The sequence below is a fragment of the Musca domestica genome, unplaced genomic scaffold (assembly GCF_030504385.1).
Source record: "Musca domestica strain aabys unplaced genomic scaffold, Musca_domestica.polishedcontigs.V.1.1 57, whole genome shotgun sequence".
Lineage (NCBI taxonomy): Eukaryota > Metazoa > Arthropoda > Insecta > Diptera > Muscidae > Musca > Musca domestica.
In genome coordinates, this window is record NW_026712358.1 from 2,551,162 (window position 1) to 2,578,334 (window position 27,173).

The following is a 27,173-nucleotide window of genomic DNA, read 5'->3' on the forward strand; positions in this document are numbered from 1 at the left end:
TACTCAACTTTTTTAAAGATCATCTATAATGTTCTCCCCATCCTCTCGCTTACAGCAAAGTTCAATCCCACTATAAATAATATTGACCCTATTTTCAAGTACAATCTTGGCCATTAACATTTGGACAATATTGGCAACAGCATTTTATAAGGCCAAATATTTGCGGCTAGTCGCCTTTTCATATATCATCAACAACAACAACAATGTACCAACATTTTTGAACTAAATTCGTTGTTGAAATTCCCGATTAGTCATGAACTTTTCATTAACGACAGACGAGTGTATTTGAAATTGGGAATGCACATTTTCCTCGCAATCGATTCCGACACAAACGGCAATTGGGAGAGGGAACGATCGAAATACGAAAATATCTTTTGAATTTTTGTTCTTCTACCTCAGACAATAAAAAGAAAATCAATGAGGAATGGCATCATTGCTTCGAATCTGCAATTGGAACATCTTTTAAAATAAACTCCTACAAATAGAAAGGCAAGCGAATTGAACTTAAACAACAACAACAACAATAACAATCACAACTTTTCTTTGCAAATTCCTAAACAGGCAGATACACAAAATGAATGAATTTTAAAAATAACGATGACTTTGCTCATGGCCATGGTTAATTTAATTGATTTTATTCTATTTTTTTTTGTATTCATTATTTGCGGAATTTTCTTTTTCTGTTTCATTGAATATGAAAGTGTTTTCTTTTTCTTTTTTCAAAATATACTTTTTTTGTATATATGTATGTATCTATAAAGTTATATTCAGCGGCATTTATGCTGTCGATTGAAGATAAGATAAAATCCATTAGTATATAAATGTTGTTTTTATGAATGTACCGTATATACATACATATATGAATATGTAATTGGCAATAGTCTCCCTGCTTGCTTATATATGTTTGTAATATTTGTCTTGTATTTTTTCGCATATTGCTAAGCTTTGATAAAACGAAAACAAATTTTGTCTTCTGCCATAAGTCTTTTGAATGATATTTTTGAAAATCATTCAAGGTAATCAGGCATGTCACAGAAGTTTTACGAAATCGATTTATTTCACCTTTTCCAAATCGTTACGATTTGCTTTTGCTTCTTCAGCACTCGTACGTTTTGACTAATCCGGAAAAAAAATCATTTCACATTTTTGAAATAAAAATATGGTAACTCCATGAAAAAAAATCGTAAACAAATTATTGACAATTAAAAAAGGAGTTTAAATTGTTTTTTATAATATAAACACCAAAAGTAAAAATGCCAGGGGCTTCAATACTTGCTGTAATGGATGAAGAAATAAATCAGCGGTCTACTGAAAAAATTCGTCGCCGGACATTCAGGAACGCATCAGATCCTTTATCTCACTCAAATGCAGAGTAAGGATCCACCAGCAATGAGTTATTTTCAAATTTATTTTAATAATAATTTATTTCTACAGATTTATAACTTATTATCGGCTAAATAAAGAAGCTTTTGTTTTAGTTTTGGAAAAAATTTCTCCCCACCTCAAACGTTCCAATATACCGGCTATTATCCAGCTTGCAACAACGCTTAGGTTTTTGGCTACGGGTGCATTTCAAGGAGTTATAGGTAGAGATGTGGAGCTAAGCCTTGGGAGAAGTACAGTTTCTACAATTATGTGGAGAGTTATTAATGCAATTGAAGCTGGAATTTGTCCACATTGGATCAAATTAAGAATGTCTTCCGAAGAAAAAAGAAAGTCGAAATTGTACTTTTTTGAAAATTATGAAATTCCAGGAATTGTAGGATGCATTGACGGAACTCATGTTAGAATGGTTAAACCTTCCGAAGACGCTCTGTCTCAAACCAAACAATTAATTGTTTCTTTGTTTTTCCCCTTTCTTGCTTTTTGGTCTGTCCGCTGTACATTTCTACACCTTCTTCTTCAACACATATGGCAATAATTCAACAATACAAGTCTGCCGTTCATTTCTGCATATTTTTTTGCGTTTTCATCATGGATTAGAAAAATAATAAATTTTTTGTAAAATAAATTCCAAAAACATGTTCATTCTAAGAGAATTTGGTTAATACAATATTTTCTGTTAAATGTATGTGTCTTCTGTTTATTTTTTACGTTAAAATCACTAAACATTTCAGTTTCACCCTGCTTTTTGAAAGTGATATCAAAACGCAAAATTTTTGCGTTTTCCGTTTTTTAGAGAAGCTAAAACCGTTTTCGTTTTCACTCTTGAACGATTTTACATTCTGTGACATGCCTGAAAAAATATATGTATTGCATCTTGAGTTAACCTTCCATCTCTCGGTAAATTCACTGATGGAGCTACATACATAATATATAAATAAATTAGTAGTCTCAAACTCAAATTGGATACGTTGGCCGCCATATACGTTTAGACAGCATTCTTTTATTGTTTAGTGCCAACCTTGCTTTTCAAAATAGTAGTATAACGGATTGGTATCCGGAGATTCTTGGGTGGCGCGTGCTAAGTGAAATAGTGCTGAATCCTGTTGGAATGTCCAAGGTCTGCGGCCAAAATTTTTGCGTGCCCAGGGCTTTAATACACAGTATAGAATATCTTCGCGATAATATTCGGCATTTATTCTGATGCCACGGTCGAGAGAGCGACCATCGGCTTTTATGGCGGCCCACACCATCACCGTGGCCGGTGCTTGAGTTCTGGTGGCCAACCGAAGGTGCACATTTTGAGCTGACCTCTTTGGCAAGTAAACACGATCATTTTGTTTGTTTACAAACTGCTGGACAACGAATGTTTTCTCATCGGAGAAATCCAAATTCGGCAGTTCACCACTTTCGGGCAAGCCAAACAACTCTTTAGCTCTTTTGAGTCTATTTTCTTTCTCTTGCGGTGTAAGTTTTTCCAATTTTTGGAATTTCAATGGCTTTACTCCGAGCTCGTTTTTCAATATTTGCCGAATGGAATATATGTTCAGCTCACGATCCATTTTTCGCCACTGCGACACGGGTTTCGATCAAGTCACTTCTTCTGTTGATGTTGCTGTTTTCTTTCGTCCACTTCCTTGACGTAGGGCTACGCTACCAGTATCACGGTAACGAGGGATGGTACGAGACACAAAAGATTTATTCACATTTAAATTCTGGAGTGCTCTAACGATAGCCACTTGTGGTTTTCCAGCCAAATATAAAGAAATCACACAATCACGCTTGAATTCCATCACAAATAACCTTTTCTGGAAAATTCTCACCAAATGCTTTTGTACGTTTGTAAACCATATAATGAGCTGTAACTGGAATAATTTTAACAACTGTCAGACGAGTGGCTTAGAAAGACAGCAGTCTGAAGTTGGTTGCAGGTTTTTATAGTAGGTATGTTGTAGAAAAAGACAGTGTAAAACAACTTTAATAAATGAAAATAAATATCTCAAATTTATTTTACAGTACGTTTATATATATGAGGTTTAACCCACTGGATTTGGATTTAAATTGTCATATCCATTACTTTTACTTCAAATAAATCCTCTCAAAGTAGGTTAACCCTACAAAAAGTTCTAACGTAAACATGGCATTACTTTATTAAACTTCGATTTAAGAAAATCAAGTTGAAATGAACGGAACTTAGGTACCTACCAATACTTTATCGAGTTATTGATTGTTTTCATGATATCTGTTGCACTATGCTGCTGTTGTTGTTGTTGATTTATGCTATTGATCCGCAATGTGAAGGTTGTCGGTGAACATATTTGCTATGCGCCAGTGACACGAAAACAATATTTTTTACGGTGTCACTCACTCAGTGTTTGAGGTGAACAACTTTTGGATGCGATCACTGCATCGACAATTGGAAAAAACAAACCCAAAAACATAGATGCATTTGAAACAAGTTTGAACATTTATTAATTTTTTCTCTTAGTTTTAGTTACAACGAAAAAAATAACAAAAACGATCGAATGACATCAGCAACATTACAAAGTTGGGGTTACGTCAGAACCATTTGTACGATTTGAAATCGAACAAATAAGAATTTAAAATTGTATATGGTAAATGGACTCTGTATTTATCTTTTTCAATCAAGAAAAAATGAATACCTACGCTATTTTTTAAATCCTTTGAGAAGTTTACATTTAATTCAAAGAAATACAAATAAATAAAAGAAATGAAAATCGCTCCAGTTTTCAAATCTATTATTTTCGTAAACTAATTCAAGTCCAGAAATGTCACGTTAATCAAAGTCAGCTTCTTTTATTTTAAAGCTCTCATTTTGGCATGTGACTTGTTTCTCATTGAATACACAGTTTATTACATTTATACATACATACATACTTACATTTGAACGTATGTATGTGCGCACATAGCCACACATTACTTTTAGCGCCACCAATTATAATTAGATACCAGTGTAAATGCCACCCCATAAAACACGAACATTTCGCGAGAGGTCTCACAACTATTTACGACGAAGTATTTTTACCCCTCGGAAAACCGGTCGAATTTCTCATTAGCCGGCAAAGTTGACAACAAACTTTTATATGTCGTCGCTCACTTAAGAGAGTATTTTTATTTTGATTGGTATTTTAAGAGAGTAATTGTTCAATGTGTTCAGTTTCTCTTCCAGTAAAGCGTTTTAAATTCCATCACATTCAATATGAATGTTCGAAAGTTTGTATTATTCAAACTTTCGATTATTTATGATGGAACAGTCGTTCGGATTTTTTTACGAAGCCATTTTTATTTTTTTTTCATTTACGTTTCTTCAAGAATTATTTGATTTTATTATTAGTGGACGCTTTGCTTTGTAAATAGCTCCATGTACAAAGACCTTGCGCTTACGTAGAAAGAGGTGGACTAGCGGCCTTATGTTATTACCAATAATGAATTTCCTAACCATTCGGGAATCGCAACTATACTATTTTGCTTGCAGGGATAAAACTTACACTAATTAGCTGAAATACCCACTATTTTTTCGTTTTAAAAATGTGCTGTTCGGCTTGGGATTCGAACCGAACAAAGAAAATGATCGTGTTTACTTGCCAAAGAGGTCAGCTGAAAATGTGCACCTTAGGCTGGCCACCAGAACTCAAGCGCCGGTCATGGTGATGGTATGGGCCGCAATAACAAGCCTTGGGCACGCAAACATTTTGGCACAGACCTTGGACATTCCAACAGGACTCTGCACCATGGCACTCAGCACGCATCACCCAAGAATAGTTACAAAATGAGGTTCTCCGCTTCATTTCCAGTGCACAATGGCCACCAAAATCTATCACTATTGTGTCAGGAGTATTTTGGAAAGAAAGCTTGGCACTAAAATTACCGAAGTGTCGACCACCTCAAGCAAGCGCTTCGCCGGAAATGGTCCAAATACAGTAGATCAACATTCGGGCGGCTTCTGACGGTTTCATTAGCCGTTTGCAGGCCATAATTCGTGCCAAAGGTGGCCAATTCAAAAATCTAAACTTATTCTAAAATTTGATGCAAATTTGAAACAATTCCGTCAAAACAATAGGCTGTAGTATCCATTACGAACTTCAAATACCAAATTTGAAAAATTTCCGGTGAATAATGTCGCTAGAATCATCAAAATACCGAATATCGGGAGGTACCGTTATATGGGGGCTATACCAAAACGTGGACCTACATGGCCCATTTTCAATACCAACAGTATTGCATAGTAAACATTTGAGTAAAATTTTTTCAACCTACTTCATTTCGTTCGGAAGCTAGAGTGATTTCTCAAGACGGACGGACAGGCGGACGGACATCGCTAAATTGACACTTTGTGGGGTGTAAAGTGTATATTTCGAGATGTTACAAAAGGAATGACAAATTTAATATACCCTCCATACTATGGTGGAGGGTATAAAAATAATGAAAATATTTTTTTTTCACCGTCGAGGAAGTGACTTAAGTGATTATTGGAAGTAACGTTTTATACGCTATGATACGTGATTTTCACGCTGGTAGTCCTATTAGAATTCCGTTGCGTTGCTTGCTCACCTTGTCCATATACATGAAATACTTAAAAGGGCTTCAGAATCTCTTTAAAACAATCTCGTGGCGTTTTCACCTATTCCATTTTCCTTCATAATGGTACGCTTAGGAACAATATTTTCTTATCGCATATTATTTTAAATTTCTCCAAGTCTATCTTCACAACCGCTAAACAATTCCAATTCATGCCGTACATTTTGTTGTTCACAAAGAGTAACATTTCAAGTTTTACCATCACTGATGAACACTCTCTTGCCTTGGGGTCTCTCTTCCACCACTTGCACGCTTCTCTTAACTGAAATTCAAGTTTTTGTTTTTCTCACCAACAAATAACTGCGCACCCAGCAAAGGTATGTTAAGTTTGACTTGCCGTTTCAAAAATCAGTAACGAAAACGGCATCAGCCACTACGGATTGGAATTTTTTAGTTCGTTTGAAATTGTTTTTGATAAGGAAAAATAAAAGTGAGACAGCACACACAGTGTTAAAAGAAACAGAAAAAGAAGAATCATTTTGAGTGAAAGAAGATGAGTTAGAATGCTCGTTAAGAATAAAACAAAGTAAACATCACCATCATCGGTGTGAACCAGAAAGAGGTGTTTGATAACAAAAAAAAAAAGAAAAATTAGATAATAAATCAGAAAACCAGTGAAAAAAGGAAGAAAAGATTGTGAATGAAGCAAAGAAGAAAAACCCCAACCAAAAACGCCCTTTCCTAGGTGTATCAAGCAACAACAAATACAACAAAAAAGTTATAGAGAAGTGGTTGAAGTTAGAAAACCAGACCAGAAGATTCCCACGACAGACGGCAAGCAGCCAAGCTGCTCAGTGTTCGGCTTACGTTAGGAGGACGACAAAAGAAATAATAAAAAGAGCATCGTTTTTTTATTTATGAATGGATGAGTGAATGGCATCCCAAAAAAAGTTGGAAATTTGCGTTTGAAATTTGTTATTTAATTTTTGTAAGTGTTTGTGTTATCAGTTTCGAAATTTCGCCTGTCAAACGTAAGAAACCAAAATTAATTCAAAAAACGAAGGAAATTCAAAAAGAAAAAACATAACTGCAAAATAGTGTGTGAAAAAAGTGATTTTGTGTAAAATTGTTAACCCATTTACCGGCATTTGCACCACCCTCACGAAGTGTGTGGTACACGTTCGGCGCGGTCCGTGTTAGGAAAAATCAATTCGAGTTGTCGTGCAATTTACGTTCGTTTTGTATTCGTTGTAATGTGTCCGTACTTACCGTAATTTCCAAGTTGTAAACGTTTTCATTTAAAGAAAAGCGACCGAAAGAGAGAAGGAGAGCCAGAGAGAGAGCGCAGTACTTAATAACCGCTTGTGAAAAATTGATGTGGGACTTAAATGCTCGTCGACAATGGATAGTAGCACAGATAAAAAGCACGAGCAAGACCCTCCACCGACGACGGCTGAAGGAGTCAATGCCGGCAATCAACCACCACTATCACCGGAAAATACGCAACATGCTCCTGTTCCAGCAAAGCGCAAACGTCGTATAGTACGAACAGCTGTTGAGTCATCTACCACCACGACTAGCAGCACATTGTCCGGACAACCACATGTTAGCAGCCAAGGCCAGAGGGATGTGGAGGACACGACTACTGTTGGTGGCCCAAATATTGCCACTGTCAGCGATCAGGTGTTTGGGTCAGAGCTGCACGAATCATCCACCATTACCAGGACTTTTAAGAAGACAATAAAGCAATCCCAGGAATTTATGCATTCATCCTCCAGTTCCCGTGAGTATTTGGTTGAGGAGGCCTCGGAACGGCTGACAACACCACCTCAAACGCCTCAACGCCTGAAGAAGAAAGTGGCCTTGTATGAGAAGGTGTGGTCGTCAGGAAGTGGAAGCGGTACGGAACTCAATCTTCCCATGGACACTTCAGTGCCTAGTGGCCAAGAGATGCCCACCAGCGATGACAATCCCTTTGACATAGATGTGTTCGAGATTGAGAAGCGCCTACGTGAGGAACGCAGACGTGGTTTGGCTGAGGCCGAAGCAGCTAAGCAGGCCTTTCAGCAAATACAACTTCGCTCCACGCCTCAGCCCAAGCCGCGCAAAGTAGAGGTGCAGGAAGACCAATTGGCAAGTCCATTCAATGTTACCCTGAAGACAACCAGTAAGATTACGCCTGGCGCGGTAACTGGTCGCATTGAATTGGAGGAACACTCCAGTTCCTCGAGTCCCTTCAATGTCACGTTACGCACAACTCAAAGATATCGACGCCATCCGCCACCTCCAATGGAACCCTTCGAGAGTCCTTTCAATGTTACGCTACGCACTACAACCAGACATCATTCCTCGATAACGCCACCCTCTTCGGCATCGTCCTGTTCTTTGAGTCCTCTTAGTCCAGACGGCAAGTTGGCTTCGGCGAGATTTTTAGAGGGCGAAAGAACCGTTCGTGAGGTGAAGTCAGCAGATGGTGTCACCACCATTGTCACCTCTTCCATGACATCGGATGGCCGCAAGCATGAGGAGAAAATCTTCCGTCATGGCGAAGGTTACCTATCGCCACGCAATTCACCACATCGCGAGATGAGAGCCTCGACTCCTTCTCGCTCGGTGGATATGATGGCCGGTGGTCGCCGTATCTGCATCAAATTGGAACAGGAGGAACAGCAAATGGAAATGACAAGCAGCTACAGTGAATCCTTTGATCAAACTGACTCACTTTCGGCCAAACGACGTCTATTCGAGCCTTCCGTGAGCTCAGGAACGGTTTCTGTGGAAACACCTGCTAACATTGACATTATTGTGGGCAAAGGCACTCTGAGCCACCCCCAACAGCTGCAGCAGCAATTTCACGTGGAAACCACCAAGCAAACAGAACAAATGCCATGGCAAACGCAACAACAACAACACCACCACTACCACCCTTCGAGCCCCTCGACCTTAACTGCCAAGACTACGACAAAAATAACAACTACTTCCCATCAACACCAGACCAGCAGCAGCAGAAGCAGCAGCAGTCGTCGCAGTGAATCACAATACGAATCCTTTGAGACCGTTCCGGGCAGAAAGACGACTAGTCTTACGAAAACGATACAATCGCAAGGTTCTTCGCCCTCAGAAGAATCTCAACGTGGATTTGTAAAAAGAGAAGTATCCACCCAAGCAACGACACCGCCAGCACCTGCATCCGACCCATCACGGATTGGTTATTCCCCCACATCACCCCGACAGCAGAAACCGCACAAATATTTCTTTGGTGAGACGTTGGACGTTGAACGTCAGAGTGCGCACACTACGAGTAGTACAGCCGCGGGTGGCGATTTAGTTAAGAAACGTTTAGAGCTCCTGAATTACGGTCGCGACGGTCTCGGTCACGGTAGTGGCGAATTTGCCCACAAAGCGTCGTACCAGCATCAATCGGCTGAAATATCGGACGATTCGGATACTGAGGGTGCCGCTGCTAGCAGCATTGTTATAGTGCCAGCACGGTCTGCCGCCACGTCCGATTTGGAATCAAGTGCCATAACGACAACAGTCCATTCCCAACAAACGCATTCCACAACGGCTAGTGTCCCTAGCCAGGGTACTTTGTCCAAGAGTCTGCCCTTGCCGCAGACTCAACATCCTCAAAGTACCGTTCACAACACCTCCGCTACAGCAGCAGCAACAACTACTACACATTCCACAAACGAATACCAGGAATTCCAATCCACTATGGCAGCAATCAATTTTGCCCGTAGTAATTCACAATACGATTCACACATCAAGGAGAAACGAGGTAAATATATTTGGTGTTTAGTTTTTCTGCCTCACCTCCGCCCTTCCAACCGTCTCTTGATTTTCATGTAATTGTATTGAAATGTGACCGATTATCGAAGTTATCGATGATTCTGGTTGCCACAGATGAATGGGAGAGTATATTTTAAGGTTTATACGGCTATTGTGTTAAAGAATATTTTGTCCTTGCGAATTGAAAGCGGGTTCGGGATGGTCTATAAATTAAATGAAGCCATAGATTATTCGATATCAAAACAAGTTGGCTTTTATTTAGCACATCTCTGCTAATTTATATATTTCAATCTCAAAAATTCGGTGTGCTAGACACACTGGCATGGTTAATATTTTTTTTGCATGGTTAATATTTTGCCGAGAGTATTAAATAACATCTAGCTCTTCCACCATTTTTTATCTATCAATGAATTTGTTGACTTGTATTATTTGTTTACCATAGCTTACCCCGATAAGATAAACTCGGACTCTTTTGAGACCCATAAATAATGATCTAAACCATGATATGTACATTTGTGACTCGAAAGATTTCTAATTGGAATTTAATGCCTTTGAAATTATTTTTCACCTCTAAATAGTCGTTGTTGATTTTTGAAGTCTCTACTCTAATACAATCAATTAACACTTGAACATTGGCAATGTTTTATTTATTTTATCTATCAGATCGCCATTTGTTGCTAACGTATTTCAAAAGTGGCAAAGTATTTGGAAAACAAGTTAAAAAGTATCGGTCGGGTTTGCCGACAGATGTATACCCTCAGTCTATGTTCGATTATTTAAATATATTTTGACTTGTGTTATGATTATTCAAATTGTTGACCATCTATGGAGTAGATTCCGAAGGAGTGGACCAATATTATCCATTTCGTATCGGACCTTAATAAATATGACATAAATATTACGAAGTGCCAAGTTTGGACTATCTTGGTTACTTTCTTTATTTTATATGACATCTGTGGTAAATTTTTGAAAATGTTAAAATGCGCATGATGTACCGATAAACCGAAGTATTCCATTGTTATACTTCAACTAATACAAATAAAACCAGCAAAGAAAGTCTTTAAGTCGGGCGGGACCGACTTTATGATACCCCACACCACTTTGCATATTTAGTTGAGCTTCACATAACAATTAAAACTTTATATGGGATAATCATACAAGCTATGAGTATAATTATAATTTAAAGTTCAGTCCGAAGAATTTGAAGTCCGAAGAATTTGTATCTTTTTAATTGAGGCTTGTTTTGCCCTTTTGGTGCATAATTACTTGAAATCGGATAAAGATATATGGGAGCTTTATCCAAATCTGAATCGATCTCGATAAAATTTGGCAAATATATTTCTGGGCTGTATTTGATATATTTCCCTGAATATCGTTGTTACGGAGTGCATATTACGGCTGTGAGCAACAAGTATAACAAATCGGATGAACAATATATGTGGGAGCTTTAGCTATATCTGAACCGATCATCACCAAATTTGACATACTTGATTCTAGACTCAATTCAGTCGTAAGTACCAAATTCCATCCCATTTGGACTAAGTTATATATGGGAGTTATATCTAAATTTTGTGCGACTTTCTCCAATTTCGTATCTTTTATTTCGCTTTCTTTGAGCGGCTTGTTTATCAAAAGTTTGAACCCTATGAGGGGGAGGTACGAGAAGAAATGGAAATGGTCTAAATGGAATCGGAAGTTAATTTCGGCCTTTTCTGGGGGAGGTACCAGAAGGAGTGGACCAATATTGCCCATCTCCGAACTCGATCTAAAAATATTACGATGTACCATGTTTGGACCAATACCCTCCATACTATGGTGGATGACATAAAAATGCGCAATTTTCTATAATTCGCCAACGAAATTGACATCTGTTCTATAATCCGCAAAAAATCGCCATGTCGCCAAATCAAAAATTAAGTCTCCAAACAAATTTTAAAATTGACACGTTTGGAGAGAAATCGCCATATCTGGCAGAATTGAGAATGTCGGGTGTATTTCATTCGGTTTGTTTCATTTTCTGAAAAAAAAAACCGAAAAGAATATATCTTCGCTAATGATGGTAGGAGTACCCTTAATTCGGGAATTTGGTTCACTTCTTTGCCAGAATAGTAGAATTTATATGCCGATAAAATATTACCCTATCTCAATCAGTATAATTATATGAAATTAAATAATTTGGAAAATAAATACTCATATTAAGCGATTGAGCACAATTATAACTAATTTATAAATGTTAAATAAACTTTTGATTGAATTAAATTAAAAAAAATCTCAACTTTAACCTCAAAGGATGATCTAAGTGTTATTAACTGCAGCTGTCGGCCTGCCAGCTAGTCAGTCAGTCAACTAGACAATCTAACCTATAAAATCGCTACGTCATTGTAACTCAATCGATAATCTACGTCGTATGTCAAGAGAATCAAGGCAAAATAGCAACAGCAACAACAAAAAACACCAACAAATTTCTTGGCTAAATACTCTAACGAAAAAAATGACATCATTTTTTATTCTGAGTGTGTAAGTGTGTGTGTGTGAGCTATTTGCCACATTATTCCCTCCTTCAAAGTTTCACTGGAAATATATTTTATTGTTAATGACACAACATTCTCGTCCTCCTCGGCTTGATTTGAATTAAACATTTAGTTTTGGTTAATTTTGAGTTTGAGTTTAGCATTTTTCCATATGGATTTGAAATAATCTATGGGAATGGATGTTGTTGCCTGGCTACCCGTATTACCGGCGTGTCGAAAAAAAAAAACACATAGAATAAATATTTAAATATTTATTTAACATTTAGTAAAAGCTGTTGTTGTTGTTGTTGTTTGGGCTTTCTGTCGTTAAATGGCTGTGCTTTCTCAGAATCTCATTTTAGACTAGATAGAATGAATATTTGTTTTTAGTTTTGTTGTTTCGAATATTATTGTCATCGTTTTTTTTTTCTCATCTTATCATTGGTGTTCCCTTCCCTGGGGAGACATTGCAAGCCAACGCCAACTGGTATTCCAGTAGGATGGTCGCAAGCTTTATGTCCACATTAATTGTTTATTTATTTGCTTTTATTTGCCACATTTTGTTGTTGACTGTTTTATTCTTGGCTGCTGGCGATGATATCATTTGTTTGTTATCTTGAGGTTGTTTTTAATGCTTTTTAAGAGTTTATTGGATCTACTTCAAAGTGTAATTTGAAAATGCCATTGAAGAATGATTTTTCTTATGGAGTTATTAATATTTATTGGCAAACAATGAAATGAGCTAAGCGATATATTTTTAATTCTTATAGTCGTTGGAAATTTTCAAAAATAAAAAAAAAAAAAAAATAAATAAATAAATAAAAAATAGAATCTCTTAAAAAATCTGTTGAAATCTTAAAAGACGAATTCGAAGACGTGTACTCACATTGGCAATTTTCTGCCACAGGCTGCAGTACCCATTTCGAAGTGCAAATTTGAAACAATTCCGGAGACTAATGTTTCTAAAATCATCAAAATACCGAATATAGGGAGGTACCGATATTTAGGGGCTAGGGGCTATACGAAGACCTGGACCTGCATAGATACTTTTCTGTCATAGGCTGTAGTATCCATTACGAACTTCAAATACAAAAATTGAAACATATCTGGTAAATAATATCGCGAAAAAAAACATTAAAATGTTGAATATAGGGAGGTACCGTTATATGGGGCTATGCGAAGAGATGTACCTGCATTGACAATTTTCTGTTATAGATATACAGGGTGAGATAAAAACTGCAACAAAGTCAAACGCCATAATTTTTATTATTTGGTTTTAATTTTATTTAATGGATGCGAAAACTGTCGGAAATAGCATCAAATTTTAGAATAAGTTTAGATTTGTTTGAATTGGTCACCTTTGGCACGAATTATGGCGTTCAAATGGCCAATGAAACCGTCACATGCTGCCCGAATGTTGCTGTGCGGTATTTCGGTCCATTCCCGGCTAAGCGCTTGCTCGAGGTGATCGACACTTTGGTATTTTTTAGTGCCAACCAAAAATCTCCAGACACAATAGTCCAACGGATTGGTATCCGGAGATTTTAGTGGCCATTATGCGCTGGAAATGAAGCAAGGAACCTTAATTTTGTAACCATTCTTGGGTAGCGCGTGCTGAGTGTGATGGTGCTGAGTCCTGTTGGAATGTCCAATGGCTTTATCCCGAGCTCATTTTTCAATATTTGCCGAATAGAATGGTTCAGCTTACGAGCCATTTTTTGGCCACTGCGACACGGGTTTCGATCAAGTTGCTTCTTTACTTTTCGAACCATTTTTGCAGATGTTGCTGTTCTCTTCCGTCCACTTCCTTGACATCGGGCTACGCTACCAGTATCACGGTAACGAGCGATGGTACGAGACACAAAAGATTTATTCACATTTAAAAGCTGGAGTGCTCTAAATATAGCCACTTGTGGTTTTCCTGCCAAAATATAGAGTTGAATTTGCACTGTTTTTTTGTTATTTTCACCCTTTTTTCATGTCGGAGGTGTCTTTAATTTATATTAGTTTGTTAAATCTAAAAAAGCATATTTTTTTCGAACACGATTTAAATGTTGAATTTAAAAGACCTGAATCACTTAAAACTACATTATGTGTGGAATTGATTTTTAGGACAACATTTTAAATTCAAAATTAGATTAAAGTGAACTTCGTGAAACAATTCACGAAAAACCGCAACAAAAGGTAGAAAATAACAAAAAATATGATAACTTATTTTTTATTTTCTTTATGCGGTGAATTTATTTCAATGTTAACATTATTTATTAACCGTTTGATTTCATAGCAGTCAAAGAAATTGAACGGAAAAAATCAATATTGTTGATGTCACTCCTCAAAAAAAGGAAAGAAATTTCCAAGAAAGAGTGGACGTACATCTACACAATGACTCCAACTTATTCCTTGAAGAAGGAAACTTCTATCGGAATAAATCATATTGGTAATGAAATATTTCAAGCTAACACGACTCAAACCACGCACACACACATACGCTCACTTAGGCAACTTAAAACCAGCAACACCAGAGAAGGCCTTAAATGACTGCTGCTAAAAGCCGACAATCCAACAGCCAACAGCCATCAAAAACACAAAAAAGAAGGCCAAACCCGGGCCGCACCTATGTCAGACAAAATGAATTTGGGTTAGTTTTGTTATTTAGACGATGGCTGATGTTGTTGTTGTTGCCTTTGTTCCAGACATGAAATGGAAAAGAATTATTCTTAACAATTTCAACCCCAACAACCGTAAGTCACTCAGCCAGGCAGCTACCAGCAGCGACCACAATTTACCTGACTGCGCCAACTAAAATGATACGCACGCACTCCACCCTCACCAATGGCCAAGTGAAGCCTTGGATCCGCTGGAATTATAGAAACAACAAACGAAAAAAAAAAACAATAACAAGAAAGAAACAATAAAACAACATAAAAATATGTTAAATGGACTAGTTTGTTTAATGGTTGTTGGTTTTGTTTGTTGTTGTTTTTTTTTGTTTGGTTGGCTACCCAGACTCCCCCTCATTAAAATAACAAACTATGAATAAATTATTTCTTTGTTTTTTTTTGGTTCGCTGTTCGAAAGAGTGTTGCAAGTCAACTCGTTTAATTTAGCTCCCATTTGAATGATTATATAAAGCAAAAAAAAAAAAAAACGTTGCAAAAAAATCCAATGAATGAATTAATAAAGGAACTACTGGTTGGCTGGCTGAGTGATTGACTGCTGAATGAACTGCTTTAAAATGGATTACCCTACACCAGAGGTTGCTAAATGTAATTCATTGCGTCATTTCATGTGCGATGTTGGCATTGGAACATGAACATGTTTAGGTGTAGGGACGAAATGGAATGTCGTCCCTCTATTTTTTTGTCGTTGATAAAGTTTAATAAGGTATAGCCCCGTTAAATTGTATTAGATATACAAGGTACGGCGTGATTTTGGTAACCTCCTCGAAATTGGTGCTGTCCTTTTCGACGAATTAATGCAAACAAAGTTTTGGAATTTATAGCACATCTTGAAGGTGATATTTTCAATTCTAGTGTGAAATAGTAAAATTGTGACAAAATAATGTGCCCTCCATTATGATGTTGAGTATTGATATAGGATGTGATGAACTTTTTAATAAATTTAAAATAAAAAAGAAAATTAAAAAAAATACAATGTATGGCAACGAACGCCATCTACATATACACTAATATTTACAAAAACAAGTAAAAAGCCTCCACCACACGATTTTGGCAATTTTCAAAAAAAAAAAATAAATAAAATCCGTTAAAAATTCTGTAAAATTTGTTTGTCATAAACCATTACAATATTCAAATGCGAAACTTGAATAAAAAAATCGGTGAATAATGTAGCTATTATCATCAAAATTGCGAATATAGGGACGTAACGATATATGGGGGCTATACGAAGACGTGGACCTTTCACAGACAATTTTCTGTCATAGGCTGTAGCACCCATTACAAACTTCAAATACCAAAATTCAAACGTTTCCGGTTAATAATGTCGCTTAAATCACCAAAATAATGAATATCGGGAGGTACCATTATATGGGGGCTATACCAAAACGTGGACCTACATCACCCATTTTCCAAGGCCAAAAGTCCTGCAGACATAATACACATTTGAGAAAAATTTTACCAACCTACTTCATTTTGTTCGGGAGCTAGAGTGATTTCCATAGACGGGCAGACGGACGGTCATCGCTAAATCGACATAAAATTTTATGATGATCAATTTTTATCGGTTCAATGTAAAGTTAAATGATCTGGAATAGATTGTTGAGACCTATGAGACATATTTGATTCTTTTCTCTGCTGTTTTCCGCCATTTTTCGGCGATTTCGATTGTCCTTTAATGTCTCGATCAGGCAACATATGGCCGAAACCTCCACATTTTTTCATTTGATCCTGGTCTTAACCCTGCACTATTTTTAATTTTAATACATTCAGAGTAAGGTGGCTCCAAATTTTCCAGATATTTCATATTTCTTTCGTTACTATGTTTTCAATGATCGATTTTTATGTAAATCTACAATTTTTGCTCATTTTTGTGATAATTTTTGTGATGATTTTAAATTAATCTTCCTGGTCATTGAAATTTGGTACTTTGAACTTCTATTAGGAAGAACCAATCCTCCCGAAAAAATGGTCCTGATTGTGTAATACCCCATATAGCTGCTTTAAAGGTTCGTATATTTAACAGGGTCTACCATAATGTTATGCGTTCGTAGTAAGTGGGAGACTGACTTCCACAAAATGGGAACTGTAAAGACCAAGGTAATTGCGGTATAAGTTTTTTCCATGGTTTATGGAATAAAAAAATCGATTAGGACGAACTTACGCCCTGTTTTTAACTATTTGCTTCCAAATTTCCCGAACAAAAAATTGAAGTTGCTCACTCAAACGCCGACCTTTGCTGCCTTGTAATTCTCATTCAGTTTGAGTATTTTTTTTGCCGCAGATGATTTCTCGCTCATCAATATTCCAAATTCGTTTGTCGAATGAATTTTAGGTTTGCATGTGTCGGCTCACTTAACAGAATTAACATTTTTATTGTTGTTAATACTAACAGACAATATCAATACTTTATTATTATTTTGTTTTTTGCCAATATCAATGATGTTTGTGTTGTTGTACCTTGGTTCGACTGGAAGAGCCGAGTCTTCATAGACGAAGATAACAACAGTCTGTCTGTCTCACTGACATTTGCGTGTGAATTTTAATTTTCTTTTAAGGTTTTGCCAAACAAATTAATTCATTTTGCAAAAAAAGCTGAAAAAAAACTGAAAAGTTTAAGAAAGAAATTTCCAACTATAAAGTTTATGTGTCTAGCCTTACGTTTAAAGCTTACAAACAACGAGTGGAGCAACAATAACAACAACAGGCAAAACACAAAATTAGTGAAAAGATTAAAGTATGTACTTTGGGGTGTTTTTCGCTGCTGTTGTTGCTGTTGTTGTTCGAAATGTTTTCAAAACATAAAAGGCAAATAAAGTGCAAAATGGTAGCTGTGGCGTGGCGTGGTAAACCAAATTGTCTTGTCTCATTATTTGTTGTTACTGCTGGCACCCAGTACCTTCATTCATTCGTTTATTCATTCATTAGACGAACATGAAGGCTAAACTCTTTCGAAAAAAAAAACAAATAATAATAATGGACGTTAAGTAATTATTGCCGATAATTGTTCAACAATTTGCCTAAACGCTGGAGTCGATGGCGCGGGTCTACAGAAACTATTTGTTTTTTTTTTTTTGCATGGCTGCGTATCATAAATCAGCATAATTTTAGGGTTCAAAGGCCGGAGAATGTTTGGAGTAAATTAAAAATGGAATAATTACTGTGTATTGGCACAAAAATATTGGCGGATGATTATGTTTTAAGAACTTGAATACAATCCACTTAACTTTAGAAACAAAAAATTGAATCATTATGGCAGCATTTGCCTGATGTTTATCTGAAGGTCACAGATTTGTGTCGTGGTATTTTAATAGATTTTTATGTTTATGGCCCACTGTGCGATAGTCAAACTAATGAACAACATGTTATTGTACTTCATCACCACCTCTCAATCTGTCTTCATAATTAACGCTTTCAAAATGCCTACTTTGGCTTTAACTCTATAATTTGTGAATGAGGCTGTGTTTTGTTTTGTTTAGTTTAATTTTGAGACATCCAACCACTCAACGTCAAACGGCCAACCAACTACTTTAGGAAGTTGCAAATTACCATGGCTTTGTTATTAAGGCGTTGGATAGATGTATTTTTTTGGGAGAAATTTTTCAAAACTTTATTTTTCGAAACGAGCTAGCTATTTTGGTTGCCCCAGCACAACGACGTGGGATGTTATTAATTGGAACACCTAAACAGAGCATTACAACCAGTAAAAAAATTAAGTTAATAAATGAAAATAAAATGAGATTTAAAATTAACAAGAAAAAATATAAAGACAACTACAAAAAAAATAGTAAGGCCAATAGACGGGCGGCGCCGTCTATATGATACCCGACACGTATTTAGTAGAATTTCGTAACAAAAAAATTATATTGGAAAGTTATGTAAATTAGATCTTGCCAACTACGAACCTTATTTGAATGCGTATCATGGCTTTAGAGTAGTCACAATATGGGAACCACATCCAACTCTGAATGGATTTTTAACAAATTTGACGGAGGCTTTTGCACCTCTAGTATCAAATAACATTACCGTATAGTGTATGATATGACATTGATGAGAATTATGTTAAAAAATATTTTTTGGAGGAATAGAACTACGGACCGCATTTCACCAAATGGGAAAATTCAGTTGAATATGAAAAAATCTATCCAATTTGGTCTGATATTACATATATGGCGAACAATAACCATAAAATCGGATGAAGGTGTGTATCGAAGCTATATAAAATTCTGAACCGATCTTGATAAAATTAGACAGAGGTATTTTCGAGCTGTGTCTGATGCCCGGTATCAAATATCATTGTTGTGAAGTGTATAGTAGGCATGTGAGAGACTTGAACATCAAATCAGATGAAACATATATATAGGAGCCATAGCTTTGATAATATTCGGCATTTAATCTGATGCCACGGTCGATTAATACGTGCGGAGAGCGACCATCGGCTGTTATGGCGGCACACACCATCACCATGGCCGGCGCATGAGTTTTGGTGGCTAACCAAAGGTGCACATTTTCAGCTGACCACTTTGGCAAGTAAACACGATCATTTTGTTTGTTTACAAACTGCTGGACAACTGTTTAAATGTTTTCTCATCGGAGAAAACCAAATTCGTCAGTTCACCACTATCGGCCAAGCGAAGCAACTCTTTAGCTCTTTTGAGTCTATTTTCTTTCTGTTGCGGTGTAAGTTCTTGCACATTTTGGAATTTCAATGGCTCTATCCCGAGCTCATTTTTCAATATTTGTCGAATGGAATATTGCGATATGTTCAGCTCACGAGCCATTTTTCGGCCACTGCGACACGGGTTTCGGTCAAGTAGCTTCTTTACTTTTCGAACCGTTTCTGCTGATGTTGTTGTTTTCTTCCGTCCACTTCCTTGACATCGGGCTACGCTACCAGTATCACGGTAACGAGCAATGGTACGAGACACAAAGAGTGCTCTAACGATAGCCACTTGTAGTTTTCCAGCCAAATATAAAGAAATTACACTATCACGAATCACTATCACACTATCGGACAAATATATGTATGTGAGCTATATCTAAATTTGGACCGATTATCACCAATTGCAATAGGTTTTGGTCCTTGGACCGAACAACTGATTTGTGGAAAGTTTTATGCCAATCAGACAATAAATGCGACCTGTACCTTGTTTATAAAAATACATAGACAGACGGACAGATATGCATACACCAACTCAGAATGTGATTCTCTGCCGTCATCAAAAGGACGTATGACCACAGTGTGGTGCAGGGTATAACAAAGTGTCATGAATTGGTTTTCGGAATAAAATTCATGATTCCTATCTATATATTTCCTTCTAAAAAAAGATTTGTTATACCCTCCACAAAAGTAGGGTATATTAAGATTGTCATTCCGCTTGTAACACCTCGAAATATACATTTTAGACCAAAGTATATTTATTCTTTATCAGCATTAAATTCTACGTCGATTTAGCGATGTCCGTCCGTCTGTGGAAATCACTAGCTTCCGTACGAAATTAAGTATGTTGATAAAAATTTTTTAAAATGTATATTATATCCGCAGGATTTTTGGTATGGAAAATGGACCATGTAGGTCCACGTTTTGGTATAGCCCACATATAACGGCATCTTCCGATATTCTGTTCTTTGATGATTTTAGCTACATTATTCACCGGACTCGTTTCAAAATTGGTATTTGAAGTTCGTAATTTATACTGCAGCCTATGACAGAAAACCGTCTGTGCAGGTCCACGTCTTCGTATAGCCCCATATATCGGTACATACCGGAGGATGATTTTAGCAACATTATAAACAGATTTTTTTCAGGTTTCATATTTGAGTATTGTAATGGCTCTTGACAAATGTGGTCTATGCAGGTCCACGTAGTCGTATAGACCCTAATATGATGGCTACGTTCGCTATTTTTAAGATTTTAATAGAATTTTTAACGGATTTTATTTTTTGAAAATTGCCAAATTCGTTCCAAATGGTGAAGGGTATTCAAAATTCGGCTCGGCCGAACTTACAGCCTTTTTACCTGTTTTTGTTTAATATATTTTTTTGTAAATTCTCCCTCTACCTTGTTTCTGACTGCAGCCATTGTTTTTTTTATTAAATTTATATAAAGCATATTTAGTTTTTATGTGCTCTAAATTCAATAGGGAAAAAACCTTTGCTTCATTTCACAACTAACCTACCTTAGTGAGATTTTTCCAATTAACTGCTTTTTGCAAATAAATCTCAAATTACCTTTTGTCTACTACCTTTTATTGGCGTCATTGGGCTTTAGACCTCATTTTACTAAAAAAAGGCGAAAAAAATGTAAACACTGAAAGAAACTTGACTTTATAAGGAACTTTATAAGGAACTAGATATAAAATTTCAGTCCATCGAAATGTATATGATTATTTATTATATAGTTAAAATATATGTACTAACAACAAACAATAAATTAATTGCAATTATTTTTTTATTTTCAGGTATGTAAATTTGATTGGATTCACCTTGCTACGATAAGTATTGATAAAAATAATAAAGTATTACTAATTTACTAAGGGTCTTAGTAAAGTCTGTAGATATTTTAGATTGTCCGTCAAGTAAGGGAAATCTTATTCGCAGACCCTTCTTTGTATGACACACGACAAATCATTAGACCCTTGCCTTTAGCTTCCATTTCTCATCCCATTCTATTTCTCTCAGTGTATATTTTTTATGGAATTTACATTTAACAATTGACTTCTCCGATCGTTCGTGTCGATGCTGTCGACATTGCTGTTGCTGCCGTTTAGTTCATTGTTGTTGTTATTGCTGTTTTCCAGCAGCATTACATTTGCGTTGCGGTTAAGATTATTGTCTCCTGGTTTTATGGTTAGAGCGATCTAAAAATAGATTCGTTTCAGAAATGAAATCATGTTCGGTGTTCAGCTGGATACCTTGAATAGAGGAATTCACTTTTTTTTGTAGTTCAAAATGTGGTTATGTTCGCTCATGTCTTTTGGTTATCTTCCAAGAAAACGGGAGGACCCAAGGTGTAGACATAATGACTAATGGTTTAATGGCTTTGTGTATTGCAGTTCAACATAGTTTTCTATGTTTTGCTCATAATAAAATCGCTTTAAAAATAAATAAAATAATTTTTTCTGAAGATCTTAAGGACTGTGCAAATGTTAGAAACAAAGTTAATCTATTTATAAAGGAATAGTATAAAATTTTGCTCAAATGCATTTAAGGTCAGTAGAATTTATGGTGAAGAAAATGGGGCATATAGGTCCTCGTTTGGTTATAGTCCCTCATATAACTATACTGACAAATTAAATGTTTTTCTTGGGGGGTTTCAGTCACAATTTTAAACCGAATTAGCTGTAAACTTTTTAGTTTGTTATCCCAGTATGTAAGAAATCTTCTTGCAGATAACTTTCTATAAAGGTCCAAGTTTTGGTATAGTCCGTCCCATATACCTACAGATATTGGGGTTTTTGATGATTTTGGTATTGATTCCAACATGGTAGTTTGAGTTCATAATGGGTTTTAACACCTAGGTCAGACAATACAGCATCTTCTTATATCCACCACCACCAGACACCATTACATGGTCTCCCTGTGTTCGCAAATTCACTTATCACCGGAATTATTTCAAATTTCATATTAGGAGTTTGAAATAAGGTAAGGTAATCTTATAGGTAATTGGCTGTACAGGCTCACGTTTACGCTAAGCCCCTATATTTTTTCAACGAATTTTTTTGATATTATGCACTCGGTAAATTTTACCGAGTAAAAATTGTGAAGGAGTGCCACTTAGTGTTGACGTTTCGCCAGTTTCTCGTTATTTTCTTCGTCCGATTTGCTTTTTATTGCGTACCAAAGGTGTAATATTAGGCAAAATGGGATGGAATTTGGCATTTACCACCAAATTGAGCCTACAAAAATGTATGTCAACATCGGTTCAGATATAGCTTTAGCTCCCAATTGTTCATCCGATGTGTTATATTTTTTATACCCTTCAGTTTGTCATTCCGCTTATAACCCCTCAAAATATTTATAATATACCCTACAAAGTATATATATTCTGGATCAGCGTAAAATTCTAAGACGATCTAGCGTCCGTCTGTCTGTTGTAATCACGCAATCTTTCGTAGGCAGGTTAAGTTTGTAAATAGCCATGTCGGTCCACATTTTCGTATAGCCTCCTCCCGATATTCGGTATTTTGATGATTTCAGCAACATTATTCACCGTAATAGTTTCAAATTTCGTACTGGAAGATCCTAATTGGTACTACAACCTATGGCAAAAAATTTCGTATGCAAGTCCACGTCTTCGTATAGTTCCCATATAACGGTTCCTCCCGATATTCGGTATTTTCATGATTTTAACGAGATTATATACCGGAATTATTACAAATTTCGTATATAAAGTTCGTAATGTCTACTACAGCCTAATTTATGTAGGTCCAAGCCTTCGTATTGCCCCCATATAATTGTACCTCCTGATGGTCTGTTTTTTACGATTTCAGCAACATTATTCGGCGGAATCGTTTCAAATTTCGTATTGACAGATATTAATGGGTACTACAACTTATGGCAAAAAATGTGTATGCCCATATAACGGTTTTCATTTAAGTGGTAGTTTTCGATTTTTTTTAAATTCTAAATTCAAGTTCCTTCGAAATGGTGGAGGGTATTAAAAGTTCGGCCCAGCCGAACTTATCTGCTTCTTTAATTGTTATATGAAGCTCTAGTAAATATGCAAAGGGGTGTAGGGTTTCATAAAATCGGCCCCGCCCGACTTCTAGACTTTATTTACTGGTTTTTCCATTAAAAAAGTGAGGGAAGACAATAATTATATTATTGTTGTCCAGAACGCCCTTTTCAAGTCAATATAATTGCTATAGTTGAAAAGTTTTCCAACACATTCCAACCTATTTTTTCTGAGTGTGCCCAAATTCTGCATCGTTTCAAAACTAGTACAGGAGAAAAAAATTGAATTCTCTCTGACAGTAATAGTTTAAGCAGCAAGTGGGTTAATAGAAAAATTAAAAATTTAAACCCTTTAAATATTTAGGCAATTAGAATATGACAATCTTTCTAATAATTATAGTAGACCGAATTCACCTACAAAATATTTGTAAAGATGGCGTCTTAATTTGCCCACGGGCAATTTTGTTTTTTTTTTTTTCGGAACTTAAACTAGTATAAAGTAGCAAAAATAGTAATTGTAGTGGATTCCTGTATGTTTACGTTTCGTCAAATTGGATAGATAACCCTAGTTATAACAAATGGAACAATACAATATGAAAATTTTTGCCCTGAGGACGAACCTACAATTCTTTGTATTTCACATCGATGAATCTCCTAACAAGCAAGCTTCTTAATGTCGATACTCTAGTTTTTGCTATTTTAGGAACTAGAACATACGTTTCTAAAGTACTAGTATAAAATTGAACCATAGATGTCATACTTTACGATATTAAAATTTCAATATCAATATTCTGGAAAAAAAAAACTGCAAAAATAAATTTATGGCTAGTTAGTTACTTATAACTTCTTTGACCTGCATATGTATGTGTACACACATATTTATTCCAGAAAATGTTTCGTTTAGTCTTCCTAAGTAACGATTTTAACACCTTAAAATTTCTTAGACCCCACACATTGAACATGCTACTTATGTTTTGTTGTTTCCTTACGCTCGACTTGTCAGCATTAGCCTCTTCAGTTGTGGACTAAAAATCAAAGTCACCTTCACTTGTCATTTGGTTTCGTTTCTTGTTTTCATTTTTCTTTAAATTTTCACGGTTTTTGTCATTGCTGTGACATGATTCCATGGTGTCGCATTCATTCATTACCTCCGATGTTCACTGACTGATGTTGTCGGTTATGCTTGGCGAGAATATGAAATGTGAACCGAACCAAAGCAGACCAAAGCAAAACCAATATGGAATCATTAACATATCATTCATCTTCGACTCGCGTGTGTTTTTGTTGGTTTCGGAATTTGATTTGACCTACATTTCGCTTTATTCATTCGCTTTTTATTGGGAGATCATTCATCCATCAATCCGGTAATCGCCAGTATTCAAATGCAGTAATTGTTCACGGCTGATATTCCAAATAATAACAACAAATAAAAATAAACCTGACTTTTATCAAATCATTCAATATTTCAAAATTACGTTCTACATGAACGCCTCCCAGTGAGGCGTTTCACATAAATTTGAATACCTTTGGTGTTGTAAAATTCAAAGAAAAAAAAGAAAACACAAATCGGGAGATAAGATGAGAGGAATTTTGGGATTTGCATTAAAGCACACGCTCAAATACATTGAGATGTTGTTGAAAATCGACATTTGAAAACAGTTGTAATTAAAAAATAACAGAATTGAAACAAAGCGCAAAAAACATATTTTCCATTGCTTACGCACATTTTTTTAATTTTATTAGGGAAAACTTTTGTTTTATCATGTGAAGCTTTTTTTGATTTTTGGCAAATAATGGACATCAAGTTTTCTGGTTTTAAATTATAATTTGGTTTTCAACGGCATGCGACCACCCTAGTGTTTTGTACAAAATTTTACAAATAACGAAACTCTACTACATACATACTTACATGGGAATCTGTGCTATTCGCAGCCATAAACTAAGCAACCGCACGCTTGAATGAAATCTTCCGCACATTATGGAAGCTATTTGCGGCCAACTCAGCCCATCCATTGATGGCAGGTTTTGTGAATTGAACATAAATTCACCCCTCCAACTTTTTTTGTTTGTATGTGAACATAAAACCGAAATTTTAATAAAAACAACAAATCAAAAGTTTCTAAAACAAGTGATTGTTTACGCGTCGTCTGTCCAAATTTTGGGACCTTGGACAAGGTGAGAATCAGAAACAGAGGAAATTCAAATAATTTGAATACATGTGCTGTTGATTAATAGTAGGAAATCCAGTCTGATATGCGTAGCACAGATTTCTATATTTCTAATGTCTTTGCGGTCAACTGATATTTGATAATTTAAAAAATTTTTGCAAACAGTGAACTGCTTCGAGGTGGAATTATGGAAATGTGAGAACGTGTTGTACAGGGTCCGCCAAAGAAAGTACAATATTTCTGGTTAATAATCAATCACAGATGGTCTCTTTGACAGTTTTTTAGGTTTTCGACTTTCGAAAATTTGTAAATGTCATATACATGTTTAAAAGGTAGAAAAAGTATAAAACGTCATAAACTTCAAAAATACTGTAACATCCCAAGTTGCGTGTCAAGTTGGTTGATAAAAGTTTAGGTCGTATTATTGAGGCTAGAGTTTTTTTCCAAAGACATACAACTGTAAAGTTCGGGCAAAATATCTCGATCAGTAAATAAATGACCGAAGGCATGGAAAATTTACAGAAATACATGGTGAGATAAAAAACTGCAACAAAGTCAAATGCCATAATTTTTGCATTTTTTTTAAATCTTATTGAATGAAAGCAAAAAATGTCGGAAATATCATCAAATTTCAGAATAAATTTAGATTTATTCGAATTGGTCACCTTTGGTACGAATTATGACCTTCAAACGGCCAATGAAACCGCCACATCCTGCCAGAATGTTGCTCTGCGGTATTTTGGTCCATTCTCGGCGAAGCGCTTGCTTGAGGTGATCGACACTTTGGTACTTTTTAGTGCCAGCCTTGCTTTCCAAAATTCTCCAGTCCAACGGATTGATATCCGGAGAGTTTGGTGCCCATTGTGCGCTGGAAATGAAGCGAGGAACCTCATTTTGTAACCATTCTTGGGTAGCGCGTGCTGAGTTGGTATTGGAATGTCCAAGGTCTGCGGCCAAAAGGTTTGCGTGCCCAAGGCTTTAATACACCCTCCAGAATATTTTCGCGATAATATTCGGCATTTATTCTGATGCCTCGGTCGATTAATACAAGCGTAGAGCGACCATTGGCGGCGCTCGAGTTCTGATATTGCGATATGTTCAGCTCACGGGCCATTTTCCGGTCACTTTGACGCGGGTTTCGATCAAGTCGGGAGTGCTCTAACGATATCCATTTGTTGTTTTGCAGCCAAATATAAAGAAATCACACTATAACGCTTGAATTCCATCACAAATAACATTTTTTCGGGAAAGTTCTTGCCAAAATGCTTTTTTGCGCTCGTAAACAATATAATGAGTTGTCACTGGGATAATTTTAACAGCTGTCGGACGAGTGGCTTAGAAAGGACAGCAGTCTGAAGTTGGTTGCAGATTTTTCATCTTACCCTGTATAGCTGCATCTGCAATTTGAACATTTTATTGATTCCCCTGAG

General features: G+C 36.2%; 1 protein-coding gene and 1 long non-coding RNA gene across 2 annotated transcripts in view; both read left to right on the plus strand.

The window, feature by feature from the left end:
• The first annotated feature begins 1,194 nt into the window (after positions 1-1,194).
• Positions 1,195-2,011, plus strand: LOC131805500 (uncharacterized). The gene is made up of 2 exons (XR_009343694.1): positions 1,195-1,372; positions 1,435-2,011. It is a non-coding gene; the product is annotated as an uncharacterized LOC131805500 (long non-coding RNA).
• Positions 2,012-6,164: 4,153 nt separating this feature from the next.
• LOC101893796 (muscle-specific protein 300 kDa) overlaps positions 6,165-27,173 on the plus strand; it is a 118,859-nt gene continuing 97,850 nt past the window's right edge. Inside the window, 1 exon segment of the mRNA XM_059128703.1 lies at positions 6,165-9,703. Within this exon segment, the coding sequence (XP_058984686.1) occupies positions 7,324-9,703 (2,380 nt within the window). The 5' untranslated portion in view covers positions 6,165-7,323.